The 13,153-nt window shown below is 45.3% G+C and overlaps 1 protein-coding gene across 1 annotated transcript in view; it reads right to left on the reverse strand.

Moving 5' to 3' along the window:
- The window catches only part of Uhrf2 (ubiquitin like with PHD and ring finger domains 2), a 78,310-nt gene extending 68,865 nt beyond the window's left edge, over positions 1 to 9,445 (reverse strand). The window contains exon 1 of the mRNA XM_004653185.2: positions 9,215 to 9,445. Coding sequence (XP_004653242.1) covers positions 9,215 to 9,367 — 153 coding nt within the window. The 5' untranslated portion in view covers positions 9,368 to 9,445. The remainder of the gene's footprint in view (positions 1 to 9,214) is intronic.
- Between the last annotated feature and the right edge of the window lie 3,708 nt (positions 9,446 to 13,153).

A 13,153-nucleotide genomic window follows, 5' to 3' on the forward strand; every position in this document is an offset into this window, starting at 1 on the left:
CGATTCCCCAGGACCCACATTAGCACAAGGGGATGCACGCATCTAGAGTTCGTTTGCAGTGGCTGGAAGCCCTGGCGTGCCCATTCCCCCCCACCCCCCTGTTGCTCTCAAATAAATAAAAATAAACAAAATAATATTAAAAAGGCAAAAACTGCTGAGTATGGTGGTGCATAATCCCAGCACTTGGGAGGCAGTGGCATAGGCAGGAGGATCGCCATGAGTTCAAGGGCACCCTGAGACTAAAGAGTGAATTCCAGATCAGCCTAGGCTAGAGTGAAATCCTACCCCAAAAAAAACAAAAGAACAAATAAACAAACAAAAAGGCAAAAACTGTACAGTTATACCTTCATTCTGGCATTCTCAAACAGCCAAAAACAAAACAGGTACACCCTAATTCTAGGAGAATTGAAAATATATAAAACATATAAACTAATGAACCTTCTGACAGCTATTTAAAATGTTTAAGGTTAAAATAGGAAATAAACTCTAAAAAAGCATGAAATATCCAAATTAACTATGTTAAGTCATTCCCTAAAATGAAGACAACTGTGAAAACATCAAAGTTAACATGAGTATGTGGTGAATGGCTATAAACAAATCCTATCACTCAGAAGGCTGAAGAGAGAATCCCAAGTGGAAGGCCAGCCCAAGTTACACAGCAAAACCCTTTCTCAAAAAAAGGGTAAACGAATTAAAAATTGAACATGTTTCCATAACATTTTTCTATTGAAGTTTGTAGCTTACATGTTAGAAGAACCTTGGAGACATTCCTATACTCAGCCCCTCACAAGTTTCTACCAAATGACTGTACCAAATGACTGTCGAGAGTAAATACAATTCTTCAAGTGGTACTCCAAACTTTGACAGGCAAATAGTATCTCAAGTAAGTATGCAGCAGTAAGTGTATAAAAGCATGAAACTAATAATTATAACCATCTTTCCTCATGCTGGCTTTGCCAGGATATTTTCCCCAAAATTATAAACTCAATCCTAATTTATACATATTCTGACCTTTCTAAAAGGGTCACTATTCTCTATTGCATAGCAAGATCCCTTTTTCTTTATTTGTTGCAGGTTTCAAGGTAGGGTCCCCCTCCCTCCCTCCCTCCCTCCCTCCCTCCCTCCCCCTCTCTCTCTCTCTCTCTCTCTCTCTCTCTCTAACCCAGGCTGACCTGAAATTCATTATGTAGCATCAGAGTGGTCCTCCTACTTCTGCTTCCTGAGTGCTGGAATTAAAGGTGTGTACCACCAAGCCTGGGCAAGATCCCATTTAATTTATTATTTATTTGAGAGAGAGAGAATGGGTACACTCAGACCACTAGATACTGAAAATGAATGCCAAAAGCATGCGCCACTTTGTGCATCCAGCTTACATGGGTTCTGGAGAGTCAAATCTGGGTCCTCAGGCTTCACGGGCAAGTGCCTCAACTACTAAGCTATTTCTCCAGCCCAAGATCCTATTTTATTCAACAAATTTTCATATTTTGTGAAGAACTATTTAGAATTCTGGAATGGGGACAGGGGAGATGGCTCACTGGTAAAGCATTCATCACTCAAGCTGGAGCAACTCAGTTCATTCTGAAGACTCTCATCCCCAGATCCCACACACAGAAAAACAGACGACATGACGGGCTCTGTCAAAATTCCCCAGAACTTATGGTGAGCACGGCAAAGAACAGCAGAACTAGAATCCAGAGCCAGAAAACCTGCCTCTAAAATGAGGTGGATAGATGAGGACTGACCCAAAAGTGGTCCTCTGACCTATACATGTACTCCATGATACACACATGCCTGCACTCACATGAACATGTACACATACACAAACATGTAAGACAACATGACCAGCCAGGCTTTGACCCCAGCACTTGGAAGACAGAAGGAGGAGGATCACTGTGTGTTTGAGACCAGCCTGAGACTACACAGGGAATTCCAGGTCAGCCTGGGCTAGAGTGAGACACTACCTGAAAATAAATAAAAAATAAGAAGACATCATAGCCAATATTTAAAAACAAACTGCAGTTATGTGTGATTGGTGGTACACATCTTTAATCCCAGCACTCAGGAGGCAGAGACAGGACTGTAAGTGTGCACATACATGCACACACACAATGCTGCTGAATGGTTTACCTGAAGAGTACTTTAGGTCTACTATTAAATAACGGAAATAACGATTCAAAGTTACTCAAATATGGCTTGAGTGGGGAGAAAGGGATGAGACCATCGAGAACCCTTTTCTTAGAGGCAATTTTTATGTTTATATATAATGATTTTGATCATAATTCCCTTCCATTGCTTTGTCCATCTCCTTCCACTGAACATCTTCATCATTCCAACTCGTCCCTCTTCTATTTTGCTATATGTGTATATATTGCCCTCCTCCATCACCCATGACATGCTGATTATACAAGTATTGTGCAGGTAACAACTACTACTTGTGAAGTCATGAATGCAACCACCCCCTTGTGTCTAGAAGACAGAATTTCAAAGCCCTCCTCCCTATTCTTTGGCACTGCCACCTTGTCCACTATAGTCCCTAAGCCACTGGGAGATGTGATAGGTATGACTTATTTGGTGCTAACCACTCAACTGTCACTTATTCTCAGCACAATGATGAGTTTTTGTGTCTCATCAATAGCCACCACCATCTGAAAAGAGAAGCTTCTCTAACCAAGAGAAAGCAGCACTAACATACAGAAATCACCCTGTAGCTCAGTAGTTAAAGACACTTGCTTGCAAAGCCTGCCAGCCTGAGTGGGCCATGATTTGATTTCCTAGCACCCTCCACATAAAGCCTGATACTAGTGGAACATGTATCTGGAGTTCATCTGCAGGGGCAAGAAAACTCTGGCGTGCCCATTCATTCACAATTCATTCTTTCATTTTCTGACTCTGCTCTCTCTCTCCTTGAAAATGAATAAAATATTAAGAACCCATCCTACTGTGATCTGTCATTATGGGGCCCTTATAACTGAATGTTGGAAGGAGTAGCAATTACCTTTTCATTGCTAGGACAAAACGCCAACCAGAAGCAGCTCACAGCAGGAAAGGATTTATTTCAGGCTTACAGTTTCACAGGGAAACTTCATCTTGGCAGAGGGAGAGGGCTCACTTCATCTCACATCCCCGGATGAGAGCAGCAAGCACAAGCTGGCTCTGAGCACACACACAGTAGGCTGGACTAATCAATCCCAAGGTGTACCCCTAGTGACATTCTTCCTTTAGTAAGCCTTCACCCCACAAAGACTAACCAGCTAGGGACTAAGTAAGAAGCTGAAACAAATATTTGAGGTTACGGGGAGACATTTACATTCAAACCACCATAGCAGATCACAAAAATTTGACAGTAAGAAAACATTTCTGAATATACAATGACAAAAAAATTAATTCAAAACTAAATTTATGATGAACCCAAGATATTTCTGGCAGCACTCCTAATGTGTGACTTCACTGCAACCTTGGTTCTGAAAATATACTGTGCACTCTGCACTACACCCCATGCTGCCATGAACAGTGCCTGATGTTTAACACCACAGTTCAGATTTGACTACTGTGTGTCTTGAACTGCAATGCCACTGTACATACAAAATTCTTTGCTCTTATACACATACTGGGATCTCTGGCCCAGGTGAAGCAGGCAGCTGGGCTAGGACGGCATGATCTGCATTGGAACTGCTCATCCTAGAGCACTAGGTACAGGGGCTGAACATTGCCATCAGGGTCTGGCTCCACATACAGTTCTTTAGGAGGACAGAGACCCCAGAGAATTCCTCATGGTGGATGAGGAAAGCAAGCTTCATCCAAGCAAGTTCCTGCAAGTGGCTGAGGTTAAGTAACTGGTGAGTGATTGGTGGGGCCACCAAGATTGCTGGCTCAATCACTGCACCACTGGCTGAGCACCACGTATATGATATGTGCTGGTGTTGTCCATGCACCTCCACATTTACTGTAGAGTTGGCAGGGACCTGTGCCAGTTACCCAGAGGTGATACCAGCAATGACTTTCCCAGCACCTACCATGGCTCCAGCTCTACAAAGCATCATACTTGGAGAGCCCTCAGAACAACCTGTGTCCTCACACTAGATGGAGATGCTGCCTGCCATCACCACTACCCTTACTGACATCCTTTCTTACTCACACAATGTCCCTAAGGAGGAATCTCCATGTGATCCTGAACCCAGCTCTATCCTGTTCTCCACCTTTTTCCTCATTGAGGGTTGTGTTTCCATCATTATGGACGCAGAAATGTGGGAAATGTTCTCCGGTGACTTTCTGCTGATCAGTCCACTGGGGAGCTACAAGATGAAGCACACTACAGAACAGTCCCTGGGCTTCAAGGAAATGTGGAATCAAGTTCCAGATCACAGGTCATTGTCTAGAGCTGGTATCTCTACCAATGTCATCAGCACCTTAATCTTCAATACTCCTGAGAGGGGGGGTACAGTTAGAGTGACTGGACCCCTGAAGGTAAAAAAGGCAGAAAAGTTTGCACTTGCTAGAAATCAGATGATGTGACTTCTTATCTCTTGCCTACTTCCCTAGACCTGTTTTTCCACACACCAGGACCCCTTCTGGGGGAGAGGTCTTTCACAGGATTTAAACATTGTGATTGGTCAAGTTCAGCCCCTGGAACTTGGTGCCAGGGCTAACCGCTTCCTGAAACAGCCCCTAGACCTAACCAACCAGCTGTCCCTCTGGTTCACTTGAGCCTGAAAACAGCCCACCACTAAAAGGTAATAAGAAAGGGGAGGACAAACTGCACTAGTAACAAGCATGGTATTTATCTTGTATTGAAAATAAAACAAAGTTTTGATAACTAAAAAAAAGGGGGGGGGAGGACAGGTTCTCTGACCACTTGGGAACTTCCAGCTGTGGATGAGTTTTTTGTGGGTTGGCTTGGCCCAGGCCCAGCCAGGAGGGGCTCCTAACTCTTACTCTCCACAAGGGTTCCTTTATCCCCTGCAGCTCCCCACATGGCACGAAAACCTTGAATTTTCTTTTCTCTTCTCTTTCCATGCTTTTTTTCCCCCCAGGCCCTTTACGTGGGATATCTAGTTGCATGGGTGCCTTTCCTTGGCTCTATACTTCCCTCAAATATAATAATTATCCTTCTTAGTCTTCTTTATTCTTTGGTTAAAATTAGAAATGAACCTAGGGTTTGGGGTTCAAGGACTTTCCTGGACCCCATAACACTCCATTATACTCCCTTGTGTCCAAGGACAGGATCAGCATCATTGAGATACAGTGGCTCATAAGGAGCAGCTGACTCCAGCTCAACTTCGCCCCTGGGCTTCCAGAAATTTCTTTAAGATATTTCCTGAAGCTCTGAAATGAGTACCTGATCCTGGCAGGGAGCACTCATTCCACTGTAACCTGCATACATGTGTGGCTATCTTGGACAGGTATGTGCAACCCCAGGTGCTCTTGCCCTGCTGCATCTGGCTATGCTTTGTGGAACTCCCAAGCAAAGCATTTTTACATCTTTTTATTTTTTAAGGCAAGCACAACAGACTGACCCTTTTTTATGCAAAAGAGCTAGAGTGAGAGTGAGTGAATGATAGAGAAGGAAAGAACTGGCACACCAGGGCCTCCAGCCACTACCACTATTAAAGACTTGATGTTGACCCCACCCCCAAAAAGATAATGATTTAATTATGCTTAACAAGCTTTCAATATTCCCTTCAAAAACTTTAGGGTCTTGGGCTGGAGAGATGGCTTAGCGGTTAAGTGCTTGCCTGTGAAGCCTGAGGTCCTCGGTTCCAGGCTCGATTCCCCAGGACCCACGTTAGTCAGATGCACAAGGGGGCGCACGTGTCTGGAGTTCGTTTGCAGTGGCTGGAAGCCCTGGCGCGTCCATTCTCTCTCTCTCTCTCTCTCTCTGCCTCTTTCGCTCTATGTGTCACTCTCAAATAAATAAATAAATAAATAAATAAATAAATAAATAAAACTTTAGGGTCTGGAGAAATGGCTTAGCAATTAAGGTGCTTGCTGACAGAGCCTAAGGACCCAACTTCAATTTCCCAGTACCCATGTGTCTTGAGCACCCATTCTCTCTGCCTCTCTCTCAAAATAAATTAAAAAATAAAATAAAAATGTTTGATTTTTTAAAAAAAACAACAATTTGGACTGGAGAAATGACTCACCAGTTAAGGGTGCTTGCTTGCAAAGCCTGCTAGCCTGAGTTTGATTGCCCCAGTACCCACATAAAGCGAAATGTACAAAGTAGCACATGTCTGGAATTCTTCTGCAGTGGCAGAAAGCCCTGGCACATTCATCCTCCCCTTTCTCACTCTCTCAAGTATACATACACACATAAATAAAAGAAATATATAATTTTAAAAAATATTTTATTTAGGGCTGGAGAGATGGCTTAGCGGTTAAGCACTTGCCTGTGAAACCTAAGGACCCCGGTTCGAGGCTTGACTCCCCAGGACCCATGTTAGCCAGATGTACAAGGGGGTGCATGCGTCTGGAGTTCGTTGGCAGTGGCTGGAGGCCCTGGCATGCCCATTCTCTCTCCCTGTCCCTATCTGCCTCTTTCTGTCCCTCTCAAATAAACAAACAAAAATAACAAAAAAAAATTTTTTTAATATTTTATTTAGAAGTGGGGGGGGGGTTAGGGAGGAATGGGCACCCCAGGACCTCTTGCCACAGCAAACCAACTACAGATACATGTGCTTCTTTGTGCATGTCTTTACAAGGGTTCCAAGAAAATGAACTCAGGCTGTTAGGCTTTGAAAGCAGATGCCTTTATGCACTAACCCATCTCCCCAGCCATGTGTGTATGTGTGTACATACATAAACATGTATGCTGGGGCAAGCCCAAGAGTCTGGCCTTGTTTTGTGAGACAAGAGAGGCACACCAGGGCCTCCACCCACTGCAATCGAACTCCAGACATATGCGCCACCTTTTGCACAATGTGTAACCTTGTGTATGCATCACCTTGTGTGTCTGGCTTACATGTGATCTGGGGAGTTGAACATGGGTTCTTAGGCTTTGCAGGCAAGCACCTTAACAAAAATCATTAAGTCTGGGGTTCATTAGACTCTCTCCTCCAACTATGTACACATGTCTCTTCTTTAATGATTTCCACCATATTTTTTGAAACAAGGTCTCTTGTACAACCTAGAGGTAACCAATGGCTTGACTAGCCAACCCATGAGTACTGGGGACTTCCTAGCTCCACCCAGCACTAGTATTACAAACACACCACAAGGCCCAGCATTTTATAAGGATGCTAGGGATCTGAACTCTGGTCCTCATGCTTGTGTGGCAAGCACTTCACCACTAAGCCATCACCCCCCTTTCTTAAGACACAATCTCTGTGTTACCCTGGCCCCTCAAATACCTGGACTCCAGGGATCCTCCTACCTCAGACATCAGAGCAACTGAGAATATAGTGCCCAGCTTGTGTAAATTTGTTTTATTTATGACATGTTTCACTCAGTGAGTGACAGTAAAGCATCTTGAGAAAGCAGTTTTTGTCTAAAGAGCATAAAAGCATTTTATAGGATAGGGACAGCCCATGTACCACTATATGCTCACTTTGCTCTTCTTGGACTATAGAGCTCCAAAGGCAAACAGAGAACATCGCTGCTGTGGCCACTTCTCTGTTGATAAGGAAATAAATACAGAAGCAATACCTTTCTTTTCTCTCTCCAAGTCAATGCTTGGCACCAAAGTTCTATTTCTCATCCCTACTGGTTTATCAATTAGCTGAAGAAAAAGCAAAGCAAAGCAATGTTATTGACGAACATGGGGAAGGGCAAAGGTTCCTATCCCCTACAGTTTTTCCCAAAAACCTGGAACCATCTTCCTGGTTTACTGAAAGTCTACTTTGTAGACCCTGAATCTCACCCAATCTCTACCTTCTCCTGAAAACAACCAGGGGAACGTACTTTAGCATATTTGATACTACGCTTTTGGAATGTTGCTTAGTAACACGTTCTCATCTTTCATTTCAATCCCTAGTGCTGAAGTATCCTGGGAGTTCATTTATGTACTATTATACCTACCTAGGAAATCAAAGCCGAAAAACTTCATTACGTGGTTTTCACCTGGGGCCAAATAAAAAGTTATCACTCCCTTGAAGCACCAACAATAAAAAGCTACAAAGTATTTAGTATAGATACAAAAATTTCCACATACAAATCAAACACTAAGAAATCAATATAAAACAAATAGAAAGTGCTATTAGAACTTTATGGGGAGGCAAAACCTCAGCTTTCTTTTTCACATAGTACAATTTGTTACTCTGATATTTCTGGATAGCCAAAGAGTAAGCCTGTATTTCTTCCAGACTCTTTGCAGCTTAAAAGCTACTGTAAAGGACTGCATTCATTTCAAATCCCAGGATTGGAGCCAAACTGTGGTCTATCAACTACAAGATGCCAACTTTTTAGCAGACTAACAACAATACAAAGACCAGAAAAACGAGGGGTCTGAATGTCAAGAGCCTTGAGGGATTCGAAACAGCAAATGGACTGACCAGATCATGGCCATATCTACAACTAACAGAGATGCCCACAACCACCTTAGCCATCAAAATCATTTTCTGCCTTCAAGTTAACTGCTGGTTAGGCCGCAATGCTGAGTAAAAAGTTCTGCTGAAGGAAATATTCCAAAGTGAGAGGGAAGGAAGTCCTCTGGGAATAGCCTGGTCCTATGCCGACTCCGGGTTACATGCATCGCCCATTCAGCGCAGGTCTCTGAACCGTCCGCTAGATTTCCAAACCTAGGGTAGGCAGCGAAGAAGAGGAAGCAAACACTGAGACGCTTCGACTCAAACCCTTCCCACAGTGAGGTGGCCAGGTCTAAGGTGTTTGTGCCTCAGTTTCCATCTTCTATCTGAGAACCAGGAACACGAAAGCAACGCAGGTCCTCAGCCGTGTCAGCGCCACCAGAGATGCCAGCTGTGCCCCTATTCCTTCCCGTGCCGTTGGCATGGCTGCCCTCCCCAGCCTCCCGGGCCCAGGCTCGTCCGAGCGCGCGAAGAGAAAGAGAGAGAGAGAGACACTCACGGGGCCTCCTCGCCGGTGCCCGCGGCCGCTGCCCCAGTCTCAAAACACAAGGCGAAGCGTCCACGACCCGCCGCCCAGGCCTGAACCCGCTAGATGCACCTGTAGTGGGGGACCGGCAGCACCCCGCCCGGCCTCCCGCAGGCCCCGCACCCGCTGCTGCCTGCCGCGGCCCGCCCGCCCGGGCTCCCCGCCTCACCTGCTTGCCCCGGTAGAACAGGCGCTGGCACTCGGGCCGCACGTCGAACAGCGCCCAAACCCGCTCGCGTAGCTCCTCGATGGTGGCTTTGCGCGACACGTCCTCGATGGTGCGCGTCTGCGAGCCGTCGATGGTGCGAACCTGGATCCACATTTTGGGAGGCCGGCAAACCCCTTTGTCTCGCCCGGCCCGGCGCTGCGCCCGCGGCCCCGCTCTGCCAGGCGGGTCGGCGAACAAGCCGTAAGCGCAACGCGCCCCGGCCGCGGAACAAACCCCGGCAGACTCGGGCCGGAGCCGCCTCCGCCGCCGCCGCTGCGGCGCCTGCAGGCCCGGCCCGGCGGGGGGAAGCGGGGAGGAAGGAAACCCGAAGCTGCCCGGGGCGCTATAGCAGCCTCCGCCTCACAAATAGGAAGAAGCCATGTCCCGGGCGCGCGCAGTGTTTACTTATAGAGCGGAGGCTCCCACATGGAGGTCACGGCGCCAACCCGGATCTCGCGAGATCCACGCGAGGGTGGGGGGGGGAATCCGCCTTAAAGAGGAAGCGGCGACGGAGGCGGAGGGGGTGACACACCCCGCGGGGGCTAAAACTGGAGGGGCGGGGCTTCCGAGAGCCGTTACTCGCGCCACCCCTGCGCCTTGGCCCCCGGCGCCCCGGTGATAGGCTGCCGATGCCAGCTGTCCTTTGAGGGCTCTGGCTTCGGAGCCGCAGAGGCGGGGGAGCAGGCCTGGGGTACGTGGTCTCGAGGACACCCGCCCCCAAACAGCCCTGATGCGCGCCTGCATGCTCCTGAGCCCACGAGGACGAGGACGTGAGCGTGCTCCACGGCGCCCTCGCGACCTCATGGGAGCGGGCCGGGACCCCACGCGCCTGCCGTGCGCTAACTCGCTTCCCGCGTGGCGCAGCGGAAACCGCCTTCGCGGGGGCCTAGTGGCCGGGCAGGAAGGTGGCGGTCCCCAGGCCCAGGCCCAGTGGCCTTCCTGCGCCTCGGGCCTCCGCGCTTCCCGGGACCTGACCCCCGCCTGGGATCCTGGGTTGGCCAACCACGGTTGCGAACCGTGCAGAATTGCGCACCTCCCGAGAAAGAACGCCCGAGAGCCTGCACCGCCTTACGGGGCCTGCTTAAACACGAAACTCTGTCTTCGTACGAAGGGAGAAAAGGCAAAGCGAACTTGTACCTTACGGTCGCAAAGATGGTAACATGAGTATTTAGTCTGGTGCTCATTATTCCCATTTGGAGGAGCACCTTTTAATAACTAAAATAATTGAAGTCAAGACCAATAGTATTGAAAATAAGAAGAATGGCCTAACCCGGGAAAGAAAGATGGAATGGCCATTTATTTTGGGGAGGGGGGGTCTCCGTCCTTGCATAAAATTTCACATTCACCTTCAATCTACAAATATAATTTGTGTTATCTGCTCCCGAATTAAATACAAAATTTAAAGACACGCATTCAGTTTTCATAATAATATGTAAATAACACGATAGATACACCGGAACACTTCTGACCTACCCCAAGGAGTAGCTGTGATTATAAAACTATGATATGTTCTTGAGAAATTGTAGATTTTTTTTTTTTTTTTTTAGTTCCAAGCTGACAATGTATACGTGCACAGTATGGACTTAGTTTGATCAGAAAGCATGTAAATGTTTGGTTCATGGATGGAGATACAACCAGAATTGAAATCTCAGTTTTGCTGTTCAGTTAAAATACGATCTTGGACAAATTACTTCCCCCAATTTCCTCAATGTAAATTGGTGCTTACAAACACCTAATGAATGTAAATATCTTGGCTTGGCGCTGGACCCGAGTAGAACACAAGTATGTTAGCGCTATTGTTATCAAGAGGACTTACGTAAGCAGGGAACCACCCAAAGAAAACAGGATGCTTAGGAAAACACTGAAAGTATGCATTCTCACAGATCAAGAGACTGCATATCAGAGGAAAGTTGACTAAATAAAGAAGGGCAATGTGTGAATATTAGCATTCAAAGCAAATTTGTGTAGGCCTCCGGGAGAAACCCAGGCTTTTAAAGGAGTGCATTGCTGTGATTAAGCATTTAGAAGGACAGTTGAAGGAGTGTAGAAGGATGCCTTGGGGAAAAAGTGGTGCTAAAATGAGGTGGAGAGATTATTGTCTGAAATTTAGCCAAGAGGCAAATCGTGTCCAGGTTTTTTTGTTTTGTTTTGTTGTTTTGTTTTTTTTTTTTTTTTTGTAGCCAAATTAGTGGCAGTGATAAGACTGGAAATGATATATTCCAAAGTGTTCTAGAAAATTGAGCTTCTGAAGCCTGTAAGATGTGAAGGACAAGGAAAATGTCATCAGTAATTCTCAAGAAAGCTTAAATGGATAGATGGGATAAATGGTGCTCTTAACTAGAACAGGAATCATGTTGGAAAGACTCAGTGAGTTCCATTTGACTTGTTGTATTTGAAACACATCCAAAATATACTTAGATGGAGATGCCTGCTGTTGCAAAATACATATCCAAAATATTAAAGAAAAGAAGTAGGAAAGTTCTGAGAAAGGACCCTTGCCTTCTTTGGAGATTTATCCTTCTGAATATAGTGTGGTTTGAGTGAAGGAATTGGTAGCATTGGCTGGGAAAGGCATAAGAAGATCTGAGTGCTGGAAATGTTATATATTATGACCTCTGGGCAGTGGCCATGGCAGAGGAGGTGGATATATATTGAACTGTGCACCAATTATTACATGTTAAATTTTATATGTGCCTACAATCATGTGATAATGTAGATGAACTTCTTAGTAAAAATTGATTTTATTTTTTATCTATCAAGGCCATAAATGAAAATATCAATCCTGTCTCTGGCCTTAGGGTTGATCCATACAGGTATTACAAAGAGCTCTATGCATTCGACTCTTCCTTCCTCCTCCCTCTTGCAAAGATTAATTAGAAAGAAAGCATAATGTAAGAATTTGACCTGGTCAAAGGTAAAGAAAAGCTTTTGAGATAGGGTCACATGTGTCCCATGATGGCCACTGTGTAGTAGTGAATGACTTAAAGGGGCTGGAGAGGTGGCTCCGTGGTTAAAGATGCTTGCAGAGACTGATAGCTCAGGTTCAGTTCTCCAGTACCCACATGAAGTCATATGCACAAAGTGGTGCATGGTCTGCAGTTTGTTTGCAGTGGCAGGAGGCCCTGATGTGCCTGTACTCACTCTTGTTCTGTCTGCCTCTTTCTCTCTGCCTATCTAGCAAATGAAAAAATTTTTTAAAGGAATTACTTTGCCTCTTCCTAAGTTCTTGCATCACAGGCATGCATCTTCCCACCCAGCTTGAAAAGCTAAATTCAAAATTTGCAGGTTATGCAATTGAAGATATTGATAAAAGATTGATTCCAGGTTTGAAAAGATATGGAAGTGTATATGCATGCTTTTGTACATGCATAAGCATGTTGTAGTGTATAATCCATATGTGTGCACATGCCTGAATGTATGTGTATGGTTTCAAAAGCATAAGGAAATAAGTGAAGGTTTCATGGCACAGTCAGGCTTTCAGTCCCCGAAATTCTTGAACTATTCTACTGAAGCTTCTGGGTATTGTCACTTTAGATACAACATGAAGATTTGGAAATGTGCTGCTAAAGATGGCTTGCTCTAGGGGAAGGTGAGACATGTGGACCAGAATCTAGAACAAACATATCATTTCTGTATCAGAGAAGAAGGTATTTCTAATGTGGTCATGTATAATCTTACTGTGAAGTTATACAAGGTTCCCTATAATATGGTGAACGTTGAAAAAAGAATGTAAAAGCAAGTCTAGAAACTATAAGGGATCCCTATTAGAGACGTTTCTCTTCCTTTGGATCCATAGCACCTGGTTGTGTGCTTTTGCTTTTTGGTTTGTTTAGTTGTTTTTAAGATTTATTTTATATTTTTAAATTTTGTTTTGTTTTATTTTGTTTTTGGTTTTTCAAG

The sequence above is a fragment of the Jaculus jaculus genome, chromosome 1, assembly GCF_020740685.1.
Source record: "Jaculus jaculus isolate mJacJac1 chromosome 1, mJacJac1.mat.Y.cur, whole genome shotgun sequence".
NCBI lineage: Eukaryota > Metazoa > Chordata > Mammalia > Rodentia > Dipodidae > Jaculus > Jaculus jaculus.